The sequence below is a fragment of the Microtus ochrogaster genome, chromosome 26, assembly GCF_000317375.1.
Source record: "Microtus ochrogaster isolate Prairie Vole_2 chromosome 26, MicOch1.0, whole genome shotgun sequence".
Taxonomy (NCBI): domain Eukaryota; kingdom Metazoa; phylum Chordata; class Mammalia; order Rodentia; family Cricetidae; genus Microtus; species Microtus ochrogaster.
In genome coordinates, this window is record NC_022025.1 from 4311996 (window position 1) to 4331421 (window position 19426).

Here is a 19426-nt window from a genome sequence, read left to right on the forward strand (position 1 = left end):
AATAAGCCCAAGCTATTGGCTTTATATTTATTTATAATATTTATAATTTATATTTTATTTATCATTTAGATATTAAACAAATGCTTACAGGCTAAATACAAATACCATCACTAGTTTACAGGTCAAATCACTTAATAGTACCAAGTATTGATCTAGTTTTACTCAACTACAATTTCAATAACTTATTTCTACATAAATATAAATATATCAAATACTCCCCTAAGCATTTAACATGCACTCATTTGATCTTTAAGCAATCCTGTGTGGGAGCTACAGAGATTTTTTTTTCCATTTTATTTATTTTTTATTGCTTTATAAATAATACCATTCAAAATTTCCACTTCCTCCCCTCCTTCCATTTCCCTCCCACTCCCCAATTCACCTTCCCTCTACCCCTCCAGTCCTAAGAGAGGGTAGGTTACCCTGCCCTGTGGGAAGTCAAGGGCCCTTCCCTTTCCATCCAGGCTTAGGAAGATGTGCATCCAAATAGACTAGGATTCCAAACAGCTAGTACATGCAGTAGAGACAAATCCAAGAGCTATTATCATTGGCTTCTCAGTCTGCCCCAATTGTCAGACGCATTCAGAGGGTCCGGTTTGATCACATGCTCATTCAGTCCCAGTTCAGCTGGCTTTGGTGAGCTCCCATTAGATCAGGCACACTGTCTTAGTGGGTAGACCAACCCCTCGTGGTCCTGACTTCCTTGCTCATCTTCTCCATCCTTCTGCTCTTCAACTGGACCTTGGGAGCTCAGTCCAGTGCTCCTATGTGGGTCTCTGTGTCTATCTCCATCTGTCGCCATACGAAGGTTCTATGGTGATATTCGAGATAATCATCAGTCTGACTACTGGACAAGGTCATTTCAGGTACCCGCTCCTCTACTGACCCAAGGACCTAGCTGGGGACATCCCTGTGGACACCTGGGAACCCCACTAAAGCCAAGCCTCTTGCCAACCCTAAAATGGCTCACTTAATTAAGATATCTTCTTCCCTGCTCCCATATCCACCCTTCCTCCATCTCAACCATCCCACTCCCCTAAGCTCTCCCCAATCCTCCCCTTCTCCCTTCTCTCTCTTCCTCTCCCCTTCCCCTCACCCAACCCTGCACCCATGCTCCCAGCTTTTGCCTGGCAATCTTGTCTGCTTCCAATTTCCAGGAGGATCTATATATGTTTTTCTTTGGGTTCACCTTATTATTTAGCTTCTCTAGGATCGCAAACTGTAGTCTCAATGTCTATTGTTTATGGCTAGAATCCACTAATGAGTGAGTACATATAATATTCATATTTTTGGGTCTGGGTCATCACACTCAGGATAGTGTTGGATCCTGAGGTAGGTTGACTCCCAATTTCCTGAGGAACCGCCACACTTATTTCCAAAGTGGTTGCACAAGATTGCATTCCCACCAGCAGTGGATGAGTGTTCACCTTACTCCGCATCCTCTCCAGCATAGGTTATCATCGGTGTTTTTGATTTTAGTCATTCTGACAGGAGTAAGATGGTATCTCACAGTTGTTTTGATTTGCATTTCCTTGATCGCTAAGGAAGTTGAACATGTCCTTAAGTATCTTGGCCATTTGAACTTCTTCTGTTGAGAATTCTCTGTTCAGTCCATTATTAATTTTGTTATATAGAATTTGAATGTCTAGTTTCTTGAGTTCTTTATTTATTTTGGAAATCAGTCCTTTGTCTGATGTAGGGCTGGTGAAGATCTTTTTTCCATTCAGTAGGTTGCCTTTTTGTCATAATGACTGTGTCCTTTGCTTTACAGAAGCTTCTCAATTTCAGAAGGTCCCATTTTTTTTTCATTGCTGCTCTTATTGTCTGTGCTACTGGGGTTATACATAGGAAGTGGTCTCTTGTTCCCATGTATTGTAGGTTACTTCCCACTTTCCCTTCTATCAGGTTCAGTGTGGTTGGATTTATATTGAGGTCTTTAATCCATTTGGATTTGAGTTTTGTGCATGGTGATAGATACAGATCCATTTTCATTCTTCTACAGGTTGACATCCAGTTATGCCAGCACCATTTGTTAAAGATGCCTTCCTTCTTCTATTATATAGTTTTAGCACCTTTGTCAAAAATCATGTTCTCATAGGTTTGTGGATTAATATCCAGGTCTTTGGTTTGATGCTATTGGTCAACGTCTTTGTTCTTATGCCAACACCAAACTGTTTTCATTACTGTAGCTCCGTAATAGAGTTTGAAGTCAGGGATGGCAATGCCTCCGGAAGTTCCTTTATTGTATAGGATTGTTTTGGCTATCCTGGGTTTTTTTGTTTTTCCATATAAAGTTGATTATTGTCCTCTCAAGGTTTGTGAAGAATTTTGATGGGACCTTGATGGGGATTGCATTGAATCTATAGACTGCCTTTGGTAGAATTGCCATTTTTACTATGTTGATCCTACCAATCCAAAAGCGTGGGAGATCCTTCCATTTTCTGGTATACTTTTCAATTTCTTTCTTCAAAACCTCAAAGTTCTTGACAAATAGATCTTTTACTTCCTTGGTTAGTGTTACCCCAAGATACTTTATGCTATTTGTGGCTATTGTGAAAGGTGATGTTTCTCTGATTTCCTTCTCCACTTCTTTATCCTTTGTGTATAGGAGGGCTACTCATTTTTTCTTTTGAGTTGATCTTTTATCCTGCCACATTACTGAAGGTCTTTATCAGCTGTAGGATTTCTTTGGTAGAGTTTTTTGGATCACTTAAGTACACTACCATATCATCTGCAAATAACAAAAGTTTAACTTCATCCTTTCCAATTCGAATCCCCTTGATCTCCTTCTGTTGACTTATTGTTATTGCTAGACCTTCAAGCACTATATTGTAGAGATATGGAGAGAGTAGATAGCCTTGTCTTGTTCCTGATTTAAGTGAAATGGCTTTGACTTTCTCTCATTTAATTTGATGTTAGTTGTCAGCTTGCTGTATATTGCTTTTATTATATTTAGATATGATCCTTTTATCCCTAATCTCTCTAAGACTTTTATCATAAAGGGGTGTTAAATTTTGTCAGATGCTTTTTCAGCATCTAATGAAATGATCATATGTTTTTTTCTTTCAGTTTATTTATATGATGGATTACATTGATAGATTTTTATATGTTGAACCAGCCCTGCATCTCTGGGATGAAGCCTACTTTATCATAATGGATGATTTTTTTTTATGTGTTCATGGATTCGATTTGCCAGTATTTTATTGAGAATTTTTGCATCGATGTTCATGAATGAGATTGGTCTGTAATTCTCTTTCTTGGTTGAGTCTTTGTGTTGTTTTGGTATCAGGGTAACTGTAGCTTCATAAAAAGAGTTTGGAAATGACTCTTATGTGTCTATTATGTGAAACACATTAAGGAGTATAGGTGTTAGCTCTTCTTGGAAGTTCTGGTATAATTCTGCATTAAAACCATCTGGTCTTGGGTTTCTTTTTTGTTTGGGAGGTTTTTGATGACAGTTTCTATTTCCTCACAACTTGTAGGTCTATTTAAATTGTTGACCAGGTCTTGATTTAATTTTGGTATATGATATTTATCTAAAAAAGTTTCTATTTCTTTTACATTTTCTAATTTTGTGGCATACAGGCTTTTGTAGTAAGACCTAATGATTCTCTGGATTTCCTCACTGTCTGTTGTTAGGTTTCCCTTTTCATTTCTGATCTTGTTAATTTGAGTGTTCTTTCTCTGCCTTTTGATTAGTTTGGATAGGGGTTTGTCAATCTTGATTTTCTCTAATGTGAGCTTTCTCTGTTTTCTTTATGTGGGCAATTAGTGCTATGAACTTTCCTCTTAGCACTGCTTTCATAGTGCTCCATAGGTTTGGGTATGTTGTGTCTTCATTTTGGTTGAATTCAAGAAAGACTTTAATTTTTTTATTTCTTCCTTGACCCAGGAATGGTTCAGTAGTTGACTGTTCAGTTTCCATGAGTTTGTAGGCTTTCTGTGGGGTGGTATTATTGTTAAATTCTAACTTTACTTCATGGTTATCTGATAAGACACAGGTGATTACTCCAATATTTTTTTTTTGTGTCTGTGAATGTTTGCTTTGTTACCAAGTATGTGATCAATTTCGAGAAGGTTCCATAAGGTGCTGAGAAGAAGGTATATTTTTTCCTGTTTGAGTGGAATATAGATGTCTGTTAAGTCCATTTGATTCATTACATCTGTTCTTTTATTTCTCTGTTAAGTTTCTGTCTTTTTGACCTGTGAATTGGTAAGAGAGGAGTGTTGAAATCTCCTAATACTTGTGTGTGGGGTCTGATGTGTGCTTTTGAGTTCTAGTAATGCTTCTTTTACATATGTGGGTGCTTTTATATTAGGGGCATAGATATTCAGGATTGAGACTTCATCTTGATGAATTATTCCTGTTATGAGTATAAAGTGTCTGACTCCATCTCTTCTGATTGATTTTAGTTTGAAATCAATTTTTTTTTTAGATATTAGTATAGCCACACCTGCTTGTTTCTTAGTTCCCTTTGATTGAAAAACCTTTTCCCAACTCTTTACTCTGAGCTAGTGTGTCTGTCTTTGAGCTTGAGGTGTGTTTCTTATAAAAAGCACAATGCTGGATCCTTTTTTCGTATCCATTCTCTGAAAGAGTGCCTTTTTATAGGTGGATTGAGTCCATTGATATTAAGTGATATTAATGACCAGTGGTTGTCATCTCTGGTTATTTATTTATTTATTTTTTTGGGGTAGTAGTGTTTGTGTATTTCCCTTCTTTGAGTTGTGGTGGTGGAGGGTTATCAGATGCCTGTGCTATTGTGGGTGTTGTTCGCTCCTTGGGTTAAGGTTTTACTTACAGTACTTTCTGTAAGGCTGGGTTTGTGGATACGTATTGCTTAAATCTGTTTTTGTTATGGAATATCTTGTTTTCTCTATTGATTGTGAAATGAAGCTTTGCTGGGTTTAGTACTCTGGGCTTGCATCCATGGTCTCTTAGTGTCTGCAGCACATCTATCCAAGACCTGGCTTTCATGGTTTCCATAGAGATGTCAGGTGTAATTCTGATAGGTTTAACTTAATATGTTACTTGACCTTTTTCCTTTGCAACTCTTAATATTCTTGCTTTATTCTGTATATTTTTTGTTGAGTATTATATGGTGAGGAAATCAGGTGTCCCAGATTTCCTAGATGTTGTGTGTTAAGAATTTGTTGGATTTGCTGTTTTCTTTGATCAATTCTTCTATTTCCTCTATAGTATCTTCAGTGCCTGAGATTCTTTCTTCTATCTCTTGTATTCTCTTGGTTATACTTGTCTCTGTAGTTCCTGTTCTTTTACCCAGATTTTCCATATCCAGACATCCCTCAGTTTATGTTTTTTTATTACCTCCATTTCGTTCTCAAGTATTGAACTGTTTCCTTTACCTGTTTGATTGCTTTTTCTTGGTTTTCTTGGGTATCTTTGAGAGATTTATTATTTTCTTCTAACTTTTTGTTTGTCTTCTCCATTTCTTTAATAAGAGAGTTTTTCACTTCCTGTTTAAGGATCTCCATTATTTTCATAAGGTTACGTTTAAAGTCGGTTTTTTTCTACCTCTTCTGGGTTAGGGTGTTCAAGTCCTCCTGTTGCGTGTTCACTGGATTCTGGTGTTACCATGTTGCTTTTCAGGTTTTGGAGGAATTCTTGCATTGGCCCCTGCCCATCTCTTCCTTCAAATGATTCTAGGAGAGTCTTGGCATCTTGGTCCAATCTTTGCGGTGACTGACTGTGTACTTGGGAGTTTTTCTAGGTCTTCTCTCTCTTGGGTCCCCATCACCCTGAAGCAGGCTGTGCTGGCGGATCTAAGGACCCCACAGATAAAAATGAGTGCTTGGGGGCAAGGTAGAATGGGGTAAAGAAAGCTAGCAGCTGGGAGCATGCCCCGCTGGATGGCCAGAAAAGTTTAGGGGACTCGAGGGGCCTGGACTTTGTTCCCCGGGACCGGGACCATCTGGCGGGACTGCCCTCACTCTCTCGTTATTTAATGGAACACTTCTTGCTCTTGTTTGTTAGAATCCTTTTTTACTTATTTTCTTTGTAAATCTTGGAGTTCCCTTACATTAATTATGTGGACATTCAGTTCATTGTAGAATCTATCCATGACTTTATTCTAGGATTTCTTTTCACTCAAAAGCACAAGCCCAGGCTTTTTCTTTTTCTTGTAAATAGATTCTTTTCTTACATAATTTATCTTGATTATCGTTTGCTCTCCCTCTACTCCTCCCAGCTACTCAGCACCGCCCCTTCCGTCAGACCCACTCCCATTCTGTATCTCCTTAGAAAAGAACAGGCTTGTAAGAGATAACACCCAAACGTAGTAAAATATAGTAACATAAAACAAAAGCTAACACATGAAATTGGCCAGAACAAACAAACAAGAAAATGAACCAAGAGAGGCACAATAATCAGAAAGGTGCTCTCACTCACACACTCAGGAGTCCTGTAAAATACGCTAAACTAGAAGCCGTTGTATATAGGCAAAGGACCTTCTTCAGTCTCTGTAGGTTCATGTGAGCTTTGTTCATGTTGATTTAGAAGGGCTTTTTCTTTTATTTCTTGTGGCCTCCTTAGTACCCTCTGGCTCTTAAATCCTTTCTTCCTCCTGTTTATCATAGTTCCCTGAACTCTGAGGGGAGGGATTTGATGGAGACATCCCTTTTAGAGCTGAGTGTTTCAGTTGTCTGGCTGTGGGTCTCTCTGTTTGTTCCCATCTGCTTCCGGGGGGAGCTTCTCTGATGACTCCTGAGCAGGCACTGATACATGAGTACAGCAGAGTATGAGTCCTTTTCTTGCTATCACGGTTTGTTTGTTTGGTTGGTTTTTTGTTTGTTTGTTTTGTTGGTTGTTTTTTAATTTGAGTTGTTTTGGTTTTAGAAGAGCAGTGTTTTGTTTTTACCCTAGGTTCCTGAACTTTCTAGTCTCAGGCTGTTGGCTACCCAAGCAGTACTGATTTGGGTTGAGGTTGGGCTTTTTAAAATCTATATACTCTTCAGTAATAATCTGCTTTTTTCAGTTCCATCTGCCTTTTAAGAATTGAATTGATCTTTCTGTTTGTTTCCTTTATTCATTTAGGTCATCGTGTCAATGAGCATAGCATTTGCTCAGCAGACAGAGCTCACTAGACTATCCCAGGGTAAAGCAAACTCCCTACAATCAGAACAAGCACGTGCTCCATGTTCGCAAGAACACCCTTTTAATGACATCACATCACAGGCTCAGCTTGATCCACAGAGTCTTCTGGGGATCGACAAGAATTTGAAAGAACAATTTAAACCACTTAGCAATGAATTAGAAGAACATAAGAAAGAAGTTCCTCTGTCTAATCATGAGAATCTTGAAGATGAATCCCTAAAGTTAAAGGACCAGGGGCTGACTATTTCACAAAATCTATTTTTCAAAGATGAAACAATCACTGGTCTACAAAGTGTAAGTATGGCTTCTGGGATATCTTTTAAAATGCACAAAGTTCATAAAAGCATATGTCGTTTCTTCACTGTTAATACATTATCAATAGTGTTGTTTCAGGATGAAGAGTGTGGAGTCCAGGTTGAGTAGTCCACACGTTGTTGTAGTTTATTAATGATAAAGCATATAGTTAAATGACGTTAGTCCTATGAAATGAGCAAGTCTATTCTCCTCACAGACATTGTGCATAGCAGTGAGGTGGCTCAGTCCCCAAACCTGATACACTCAGTTTAATCCCCGAGACTCACATGGTGAATGGAGAGGACAGACTTCCCCAAGTTGTCCTGTGCTATGTGCTCATGTGCATGCGTGTTCTCTCTCTCTCTCCCTCTCCCTCTCCCTCTCTCTCTCTCTCTCTCTCTCCTCTCTCTCCTCTCGCTCTCTCTCTCCCTCTCCCTCTCCCTCTCTCTCTCTCCCTCTCTCTCTCTCTCCCCCTCTCCCTCTCTCTCTTTCTCTCTCTCTCTCTCTCTCTCTCTCTCTGACACACACACACAGAACCATGTAATAAAAGCACTGTACTGAATTTTTAAACAATACAAACCATAAGTTACAACTGTCTTAACTTTGTTTCAGTTAAAGATTGTCCTGTAATGTGCCAATATCTATGACTGAAATATTTGCTCCATTAAAGATAAGAACATGTAAGGAAATAGTTACCAGTGTAAGAAAATAATTTGAAACATTTTGCTGTCTAGGTCCTAATTGTCTTTTACTTCGTGTACTCACAAATAGACCTGTTTCCTCAACAGTTTGCTGTCTTGATGGACAGAAATAAATCCTACTTCCCCTAAAATCATTTGAAGTCAAATTTATTATTAATGTCCAAGATAGTTTCTTTACTGAGGAGAAAATCAATAAAGCTGCCATCTCTTTAGTTGCTGTTTCTTCAAGGATGCTCATAGATCCACTAGCAAGCGGACGTGTTCTGAGTCAGAGGGCCGATACATGATAGTGTCTTAGGAAGACGTTCTCTGAAATGCTCTGTAGTCACTGTGTAATGTAGATTTAATAAATAAATCTCCTGTTTCATAAGTGCAGTTTTAAGATTAAAAACAATCTTCATTTTCCCACACAAAATGTCAAGAAGAATAATGGAGTCCTGGCTTCATTAAAAGTAGAGGAAATATTGAATATCTTGTATCTTTTGTTTTTCTCCTTTACAATTATAGTTTAGGTAAATTAACCAATCGATAGTTCCCTCCTGGAAAATAACAGGTTATGGTAGTTAACTTAGTATCGTTTTCGAATTCTCGTTAAAAGGAATACAAATACATTTTTAAGAACAATTTAGGCTTTATTTTATAATAAGATAAAAATTTAGGTGTCCTATGGATTCAGTAGAAATGCTTTCATATTGATAGAAAATGTCAACAGTGGCAAATTTTCACAATTCGTTTGTGGCTGAACTTTTTGTTTCTACTGATAAAGATTCATGATGAAGTATCAGATATGGAGACTTCTAGACAGTTGGAAGATATGCGGCAAGAACTTGTACGCCAGTATGAAGAACACCAGCAGGCAACAGAACTGATGAGACAGGCTCACGTGCAACAGATGGAGCGACAACGAGAAGACCAGGAGCAGCTACGAGAGGAGATTAAGAGGCTCAATGAGCAGTTAGCTGAGGTTGGCTCTGAGAATCCCTTTTCTCCCCAACTAAAATAACTGTCTTTATGTAACTGTTTTTAAAACTTCAAAATTGTTTTGCCAGATCTGAAAATAATTAGGAGTGTTTACCAGCAGAGTTACCCCAGGAGCCAACAGTCGCACAGCTCACAGGCATGTCCGACTCAGTCTGTAGAGTTCCTTGTCATGCCATCGTACATAGCAAAGGATGTGCAGCAGACGCCTCGTCTGCTTGGCAGTCTGCTCTGAGCGCGTGCTAATGCAGCTCTCACCCATAGTCAGGTTACCTCTGTCTGTCTAATGCACTTCGCTAATCAACGGAAATCTGGGTAGCACGCTTCTGGAACTTTGTCTAGGGACGCATTTCTTGGTGATTTGAAAAAAATGCAGCGCTCTTAACCCTTTCTCTACTAAACTTAAAAATTCTTTGGTATTTGGGAACTATATTCTACTGGTTGCTATATAAAATATACTTACAAAATCATTGCAGAAAAGCTACTATGAAAGTACTAAATTCAATTTTGAAAACTAAAAGTTAAAGTAGAGAATCCTTGACTTGGATTCCTTCAGAAATAAAATAATGAGAAATTTGGGGTTGGAACATAAAATATCAATCTTTTGCCAAATCAGTTTTGCTTTTCTTCATTGTATTTTGTGAATTCAGATTTCTGAATTTTTCAATGCAAATTTGATGTAAAAGTATTAATAAATATACTGTATAATTACTTCATGTATAATATTTATTATATAATATATAATTATATATTATATAATTATTTTATAAAAATACTTATAAATTCCAGAATTTTGTATGTTACCTTTTTTCTAAAGTTTCAAATTTTGCATTGAATTTTATATTTGCCTCTATGCCTTTTATAATGTCTTCTGAATCATAGTTTAAACAAAGGCCTATTGGTTTTAAGGGCTTGAATGAAATCTGCTAATTGTTTCTGCTCTCTTGTCTTCTCGCCAACAAAATTTGCTTACAACCTTTTCTCTTCTTTAGAGCTCTTCACTCTGTATTGACAGTGTGGTATCAGAAAGAGAAAGAGTGCTCCTAGAGGAGCTGGAAGCACTAAGGCAGCTGTCTCTAGCTGGAAGAGAGCAGCTGTGTTGTGAGCTGCGTGACAGCAGTACTCAGACACAGGTAGTGTGGACTTTGGCTCTTCTAGGAGCAGTGGATCAACTGTGCAATAGGATTTGTTTGTCTTCCTTTTTGTTGTGAGATAATATTTTTTATGGGCATTGAGCTTTATGTGTTTGTGATTACACCCATGGAAGGAAGGTCGCCTTCTTTGTGCTTGGTAATTTGATTCTGGTATTGCAATAGCTGCAACTATTCACTGCACCGTGCAGCAGCTAACAAATTTCACTGTCACAGTATACAACATGCATTCCTTCGGACTCATCCCATTCTTCTCATCTGTGTGTTAGACTATTTTATCTTTTCTTGATAATGCTAATCTCTACATACCATAGAGTTAAACATTATTTCAAGCAGTGTCTGACGTCAATCACAGACCTTTGGTCCGACTCGTACCAGTATAGAAGTAGGACTTGCTGTTTCTAAGATGACAGGTTTTCTCTTTGTCTTGTCCTCTCTGCCTTTACACCAGCTTACACAGGATGAAAATGACACACAAAACATTGACGAACGTACATCAGAAGAAACAATATTGGTGAGAAAACCTGAAGATGCTGCAACTGATGTAAACCTCTGCAATGAAAGGTATAGCGTGTGCACTTGATCAGAACAGGGTCAATGCCGCTGTCTGTTCAGTAAACACATTTTATCTTGTATTTGTCTTAAATTTGTATTTTGTATTTTGTCTTAAAAGTTGTACTGTGTATGAAATTTGTCCATATAAGTATACTATAGGAAGGGTTGATAATTCTTATCATTAAATAGACTAATGTTTAAGCATGCACTATTAACTTGTTAGATATTGATCTTAATTCCATGTAGGTGTTATTTGAATGTTGGACTTGTCTTGATTAACTTTATTTTTCTTAATGCTATTTTCTATACTAAAAATCATTTCTTGTGAGTTTTATGCCTTGTTTATTTCATTAAAAACATTTATTTCATAGTCAAATAATATTCAGTTGAGAGAACAATAGATTAAATATTTCATATTTAGATTATTTTTGTATTTTATGTATACACATACAAACTTTTAATCCATATTCAGTTTTTTAGAGGAGTAGATCTTCCAGTGGTAAGAAAACTGTTTCTTGCTTTGATATCACAGAGATTTAAAAAAAAAATTATAATGCTATAGTATATGAGAATAGCCCATATTAACTCAAGCACCCTTTTAAAAGGCACAGTGCTTTAAATTTTTAGTTATTTAAATTAAAATAATTTCTTTTAAATTATAACTAGTATCTACTATCAGTTTCTGTGACTGTCACCTTTCTTTGTCCTCCTCCTTCCTCAGCTTGGATGGAGGTTGGCTCTCAAAACAGGAAGACAGTGTATGAAAATTAGAATTACTGTGACAATATAAAATAAACAATATAAAATTACTGCTTTTCACTATTTTGTATTTTTTACACATTGTGTGTTTGCCTTTTAGAATTTTTTATGGTAAGATTGATAAAATGAATATTAATCCTTAGTAAGTTCAATATTCTAATCATGGCATTTGACATTTGAACAAAACTTAAGTAAAAGCTAAAGCAATAAAACGTTTTACCTCTTATTTGATTTTATTCTGTAAGTAGATAACTCGATCTGTGTATAGAAATAGAAGCCTGTCCTCATTCACTTGAAAACTACTAAAGGCAAGCACCTCCCTTGGTTCCCTTATCCTAAACTAGGTAGTTCATGTGCTGGGGACAGACAGCCATTCACCTGGTTGTTGGTCATCTCCTACCATGTGGAGATAAATCCAACGCTCTTGAGTCAGAGCACCTTTACCACAGGAGTCTGCCATTGTCTTTATGGATTATGTACCAAGTGTGCTATTTTACTGCTGCTGGTGTATTAAACTATTAAGCTTAATCAGCTAATCTTTTTCTTCAGTATTTATGGAAATACATTTTTTGGACACAGTTTTAAAGGGTTCATTTTACTCTAAAAAGAAACCTCATGAAAATGCTTGGTCCAGCACAATCTTCATGTTTTGTGTTAAAAATATGTGTATTTTTGAGTAAGACAGATGGGAGAAGGAAATCTAGGCAATACAGTTTTAAGATTGGGACATACAGAGATGACTCAGTGGTTAAGAACACTTACTTCATGCTGTTGCAAGGACCTGGGTTCACTTCCCAGAACTTCTCACAGCAGCCTACAGCTCTAGTTCCAAGGGATCCAATGCCGTCTTCAGACTTCTGAGTGCTCCTGCATACATACGATGCACACAAACTCACACAGGCACACACTTATTCACATAAATGAAAATAAATATATAACTCTTATTTTAATTCTAATGATTAAGTCTGAATGCCAAGACTTTTCAGAGAAGACTTAACCAGTGGCATTTAATTTAATTAAAAAAAAAACTGTTCGTACTTTTTTAAAAAGAAAGACATAATTTATTTCTCTTTATTTGAAAACTTCTTCCCCCAATTATTTGAAATACCTAGTGCTATGTGAAACTAGGTACACCTTAGTCTCTAAAATAAATACATGTTATTAAAGCCCTGTGACGCTTGCTTTTGTGTTATCAGACTGTGATTTCACTGTTGACCTTTCAAATCAAGACTTTTTCTATTCGTTCTGTTTAAATTTAGGCATCTCACTCGTCATCATCAAGTTGTAAAAACAGTGCCACCTTGAAAAGTATCCTTTAGAATATGCCATTTGACACACAAACGGATGAAGTACTGAACTTCTGTATGAGTAACCATGAAAAGTATTACCAGCTCAGTACCTTACATGCACACACTTGGCTCTTACCACATTCTAATGTTTTTTAAAAAATTCAATCATTAATATAAAAGCTTTGTTACTTTAGTTCTTTTAGGTCAATAAAATGCACAATTAACAGAAAACTGTTTTAAGCTACGTAGAACTGTTAGAAGAACATATGCGCTTCTATAATGTAGTTTACAGTAAGTCGAAAACCAGAACTTCATTGTGGGGTAGTTACAGATTATTTTAATACATTCTCCAGTTACAAAGCATTTCTTTTTTTTCTTTTCTTTATGTATGTATTCATTCATTCTTTTGTTTGTTTGTTTGTTTTTTCTTTGTTTTCGAGACAGGATTTCTCTGCAGCTTTGGTGCATATCCTGGAACTTGCTTTGTAGACCATGTTACGGTTTTCTGTCTCTTTAAGGGGCAAGCCATGCCCACTCCCACCACCTCTGACCTTCTGCCGCCATCTTGGCTTTCTTCTTCCTGTCCCTCTCTTGCGTGTGCACACGTGTATCTGTCTATTTCTGTCTCTCATTCTTTCTTTCTCTCTCTTTTCCTCTTTCCTTTAATAATGTTTAACTTTATGCCTATTTTATGTGTCTATGTGCTTTTTACCCACCGCCGCCTGTTTACACACGCCCGCCTGCTGTTGGGAACCCGCCACCACTTGGTTCTCCCGCCGCCTGGGCCACCGCTCTGGGACCAGCAGCCATCTCTGCCTCGGGACTGGCTGCTCGCAGAGTCCACTGCCTGCCCACAGCTGCCGCCTGGGACTTTACAACATTTTTAGAAACAACAGACCAGGCTGGCCTCGAGCTCACAGAGATTCCACTTGTTCTGCCTCCCAAGTACTGGGATTAAAGGCGTGCACCACCACTGACTGGCTCTTTATTTGCTTGTTTATTGATTAAGACAAGAGTTTCTCTGCAGTCCTGGCTGTCCTGGAACTTACTCTAGTAAGACCAGGCTAGTCTTGAACTGAGAGAATTGCTTGTCTCTGCCCCGAGTACTGGAATTAAAGGTGTGCACCACCACCCAGCAATAAAGCATTCTTATGGCATAATAGCAGAATATTTTGTTTAGTTTTTAATTAAGCATTTTAACAAATGTTTCTTTTTCTATATAGACATGCTCTTCAAAAAGCCAATAGTAGACTTCTGAAGATCCTGTTAGAAGTTGCCAATACAACAGCGGCTGTGGAAGAAACAATTGGCTGTCATGTTTTTAAAATTTTGGACAGATCTAGTAAAGCTCAGCCAGCTCCCGGCCTGCCTTGGAGAACAGAAGCAGACTTATGTGCAAAGCCTGGTTTCCGCGAGGAATATGGGAGAGGTAATGGCTCCATATACTATTGAAATGGTCCTCATCTTCAACCCAGACTCAGTTCAAGGCACTCCCGGAGTATAGAAAAATACATAAGGGAGAATATTTAACGTTTTTGCAACTAATGGACTGTGCCACACAAAGACTTTAAAGCTAATCTTCTCAAACACCCTTACTGTCTAGCATTTGCAGATGGGTGCCTCGGGCTGTCCCCATACACGCCTGGGGTTACTCCCCCATTTTCTCTTCTACTAAAGAGCTATAATGTTTTGCTCCTCAGGATGCTCACACCCTCCTGTAAACTAATGAAAGGGTGAAATGAGGGCATTTCCAGGAATCTTGCACTACTTGAAAAGATTAAACAAGTCGGTAAAACCTGAGTTGATCCTGTTTTGGACTGTTCTCTAATAGGTCCTCCCTGCCTTCTGGAAAGTGTGCCCTGTCTGCAAGTTGGACTCAGTTCTGACTTTCTTTCACCATCTTCTTAGTTCTGTGGCTGTATAGGCTAGGCTTTCTTTTTGGTCTCTTGCCATCATCTTGCTAATCTCTAGCCTCTCGTATTTTTTAAGTTCCGTGTTCCCTGCTAAAGAAGAATCAGGAAATCCAAAGACAAGAAGCTTTGTCAGGTTCAGAGAAGTAGGGTCTGAAATCTTGAATTCAGAGATCTAGTTACTTCCGTCCCTCACCCGAGTCCACTCCCTAGCCAGAGGCAGCACTTCCAAAATGCTGCTTTTGGAATTTTTGAAGGCATTTGGCTTGCTAAGTTATCTGTAGAGAAATAGAAGAAAACATCCAAATATAAATAGTGTGCTTAATTATAGGTTTGTCAGCATTGTGCTTCTCAGATCAAAGAAAAACTTGATTTGAATCTTGAAAGAAGATTAGCTTCAGAACACTTCAGTTGAGTTCAGAGATAATTTTTAAAATAGTTTAGTAAAGAACTGAAATAATAGCAGTTTTTAAACTTTGTTTTCAAATTCACTCTTTTCCTAGTTGGTGGATTAACTCTTTAGATTAACATTTCCCCTGAATAAGCTCTAGAACAAAGGGTTTTTTTTAATGTGTGTGGATCCTGATGTGTAGAAAGCAAGGTCATATTTAAACATGGAAAAGTGTTTAATCAAATTAAACTTTCAGAGAACAATGAACTGGTTTTACTTATATCACCTAGGGAGGCAGTTCACTGTTCTGGGGAAGCTCACACGTGCTTGATGTCTGCAGTCAGAAACCCCCTGAGGGATGGATTGCAGAAACTGTCAGCAGTTGTCATGGACGCTAAAACCGCATTGAGCTCACCTCCCAGCAGTGTTCTGAAGTTAGAAAAGGGATGAATTGTCAATAACTCTAGCACAGAAGTGTGTCTGAAAATGCAGACCCCAAAGGATATCTTCTTATAAATATGTATAAACTTTCCACTGTAGGTGCTTTTCTGCTTAGTTTACAAACCTAGTAGTTATTTCTTTCTTTTTTTTTTCTTTTGGTTTTTCGAGACAGGGTTTCTCTGTGGTTTTGGAGCCTGTCCTGGAACTCGCTCTGTAGACCAGGCTGGTCTCGAACTCACAGACATCCGCCTGCCTCTGCCTCCCGAGTGCTGGGATTAAAGGCGTGCGCCACCACCGCCCGGATAGTTATTTCTTAATAATAAGCATCCCAGCTGAATTATATAGCCATGTTGTGAACTTCCTGAGACTGTCACTGAGCATCTTCTCCATCATTTCTGCTCTGTGGCCATTCAGATTCCTAATAGCAGGAAGCACTGGCATGCCCGCCAGAGGCAAGATCAGAGCATAACTCATTTTACGTATGTCTTAATAACTAAGTTTTTAAAATATTATTTAACTGGTAACCAGTTCTAAAAGAATAATACTACAGTTTAAGAGGGAAAATTAAAATCCACAGAGAAGCATAATATATAGAATGTTATTTCAAAGATTATTTTGCCAGCATTGTCATCACGGGTTGTAATGTGTGCTCTCCAGTTGACATTTTGTTTTTATGGTTAGCAATGCTGTTGACTTTGCTAATTATTTGATGTAGCCATCATTATCATTAAGGGACACTCACAGATCCAGTTTTTATTTTTAAATAAATATTAAATTAAAATAACTTAGGATTTTAAAATGTTGATTTTTTTTCATAAACTCCAATAGTGTACTGACTTACACTAATACTAATATGTTCTGTATGTTAGAATTTGTCCTAGCATTTCTCCATATTTTTGAATAGAAGTTAAAATACACCTTTAAAGTTTTTTTTAGTGTCTCATTTGACATAACAAAAATTAAGTTTTAATTTGATTATAGAGTGACTTTTACTCCTCAGTTTTATGTGTGGTTTTTTTTTTCTTGCAATATACATGGCCTGTTTTCAATCTTCAAGTCTGAACTTGTTTAGATTTTAAATAGGTATTGACTTGGTAACCCTTGAAGGAATAAGTAATTGTTCTGTTAATATTTGCTTCCTTGTGAGAATAAGCAAAGTTGATGTAGTGTGGATTCACTCCAGTGGAGGGAATGGTAGGTAGGTCATCTGATAGCACGAGGTCCTTTGTTGTTAGTGTCCTTTACTTTGAGATATCTTAGAGGACAGATGCCCTGCTCTGCAGGGAGAGTTTGCTTTGCACAGCTTCCTTTTGGCACAGTGCTGTGCTGTAGAACAGAAACAGCTTACTAATAAGGCGGCATTGGCTCCTTTCAGACTCATCATGATGCTGAACACATATAGTAACTCTCATAGATCTATCTCCTTCCTTCCTTCCTTGTTTGTTTTGAGATGATTATGCTTTTGTAGCAGGATAGTCCTGAACTGACTATGTGGCCCAGAGAAGAGGAACTAGGCAGGGTCATCCCTATACCTGGACTACCACAAAAGGGAGAGACTGCCCAAAAACATGAAACCTGAAACAAACCCATGAAATAAAAAACTACCGTATGTTTCATCTTTGTCTTTTGGGAGTACTTTAGTACGTAATTCTTTAATTAGTCATTCCAGAAACACTTAAAGCCCCTGACTTTCGCTGTGCTTGGTTTTTCATGTCCCCGTACTTTGTGCTTGAGATTTACTCTCACGTCTGTACAGTATCCCCAGTCTCTTCCTAGTGATTGCTCCTCTGACCACAAGTCATTCTGCACTCTTCATGCTATTTTGGTGTTTGTTTTATTTTGATTTTTTTAAGTGTTGGTTGGTCTCATCTTTGCCCTCCCCAAAATTTTTGCACACTGAAGAAAGAATAGACTAATCTAGTTGTTTACCAACCTGAGTAACATTGCTATTCTCAGAAAACCCTAACTAAACCATTAAATCCACACTAGCTTCTCCATGCTTGCCCATTTGTTCAGGTAAAAATTGAAGTTTTTCCTTTTTAAGTGCTCTCTTTCATCTCAGCTGTCTGCCATTTTTTTTTTTGACTGTTTTTAGTGGAGTTTTTTTTGTTTGTTTTTTTTTTTGGTTTTTCGAGACAGGGTTTCTCTGTGGCTTTGGAGCCTGTCCTGGATCTAGCTCTGTAGACCAGGCTGGTCTTGAACTCACAGAGATCCGCCTGCCTCTGCCTCCCGAGTGCTGGGATTAAAGGCGTGCGCCACCATCGCCCGGCTGTTAGTGGAGCTTTTGTTAGCCTATGATATATATGACTCTTTTCCTTCTCATTAAATGCTGTCTCTACAACAAATGCATCCATTTGAGTGTTTCAACTTTCACATTTGTAAAACAGACTTAGAAGTTGTAGACAAACTTAAACCACGCTGTATGGCTGTACATGTCCTATTTGGGCCCACATGCTAGACTGTCTGCTGATCTGTTGCTATGTTTCCTAGTGTTGCTGGCATTAGGACTCATCTAAGTTGGAAACGCAGAATCAGCTCAGCTTCTTCTTGCCTTTCTTTTTCATTGTGATGTCCCAACTGTGTCCTCTCCCGCATCATATTTCATTACTTGTGTCATTTCATCACTCTCATTGGGTAGTTGAAATAGCCTTTTAACCAATCTGTTCTTTTGTATGTATTCTTAAAATGTATTTCCTGATATCTAGATTGCTGTTGTCTTCCTATTTAAAAATATGATTAAACCGTCTTAATCTTTAGAAAAACTCTCAAAGTTCCAACAAAATCTAAGACAGTTTACAACTTGGATCCAGCCAGCTTTCTAATTATCTTCTTCTAAAATTCTCTCCTATTTCGCCATATATTTTTGTTTATTAAAGACTAGTATTTCTGTCTTTTCAGACTGTTCTCTCTGTCTCAGATTTATCATTTTCTCCAAACCCATGAAAAACAAATGTCACTAGAATGCACTCAACTTCACAGATATAGGTAGTATATGGCATAATTGGTTTTGTTTCCTCAGTACCAAATAAAAACTCTTGCTCCCATAGCTTCTGCAGAAATATCAGCTATTTCTGAGACAGCCTCATTTGACTTAGTAAAATGTTACAGTGTGTACTGTACTGTACTATTTGTATACTTTATATACCATTTGGAATCACAAGATCATCTTGACCTATAACACTTTTGAAGTATTTGTCCCATTATCATGGTCTTTGGTTTTATGTTGTTTTTTTTTTTCGGTTTGTTTTTTTGTTTGTTTGTTTGTTTGTTTTTTCGAAACAGGGTTTCTCTGTAGCTTTGGTGCCTGTCCCAGAACTAGCTCTTGTAGATCAGGCTGGCCTCAAACTCCCAGAGATCCACCTGACTCTGCCTGCCTCCCAAGTGCTGGGATTAAAGGCGTGCACCACCACCGCCTGGCTGGTCTTTGGTTTTAATTTCATGGTATACTAATAGTACTTGTGCTTTTTTAATTTGGAGACTAATATTCAAAGTAAAAATAATATTAACTACTATGCCAGTGATTAGATTATGTAGTAGTAAATTTTGTGGGGCTGTAGAGATGGTTCAGCTTGCTGTTCCTGTTGAGAACCCAGGTTTGGTTTCCAGCACCTACACGGTGGCTCAGAACTTTGTATAGGCACACATAAGGTATACATATGTACATGCAGGCAAACAGTCATATATATAAAATCTGTTTTTAAAGGCAAATGTTTAAAATTGTGCCCTAGAATGCACCCTTTTCTAGTTTCAGATTCTTTTGTATCCTGTCACCACTAATGTGTTAGTAGAGGTGATTCGATGTGGTTAGAAAAGCTACCGCAGATTCCATGGCTCTAGAGTGCT

General features: G+C 37.8%; 1 protein-coding gene across 5 annotated transcripts in view; it reads left to right on the forward strand.

Annotated features, from left to right (window-relative positions):
* Positions 1–19426, forward strand: part of Akap9 (A-kinase anchoring protein 9) — a 132126-nt gene that overhangs the window by 48328 nt on the left and 64372 nt on the right. For all 5 annotated transcript variants that reach the window (XM_013350436.2, XM_013350435.2, XM_005358314.3 and 2 more), the window contains 5 exons: positions 7055–7408; positions 8876–9073; positions 10080–10220; positions 10690–10802; positions 14065–14270. In XM_013350436.2, coding sequence (XP_013205890.1) covers positions 7055–7408; positions 8876–9073; positions 10080–10220; positions 10690–10802; positions 14065–14270 — 1012 coding nt within the window. The remainder of the gene's footprint in view (positions 1–7054; positions 7409–8875; positions 9074–10079; positions 10221–10689; positions 10803–14064; positions 14271–19426) is intronic.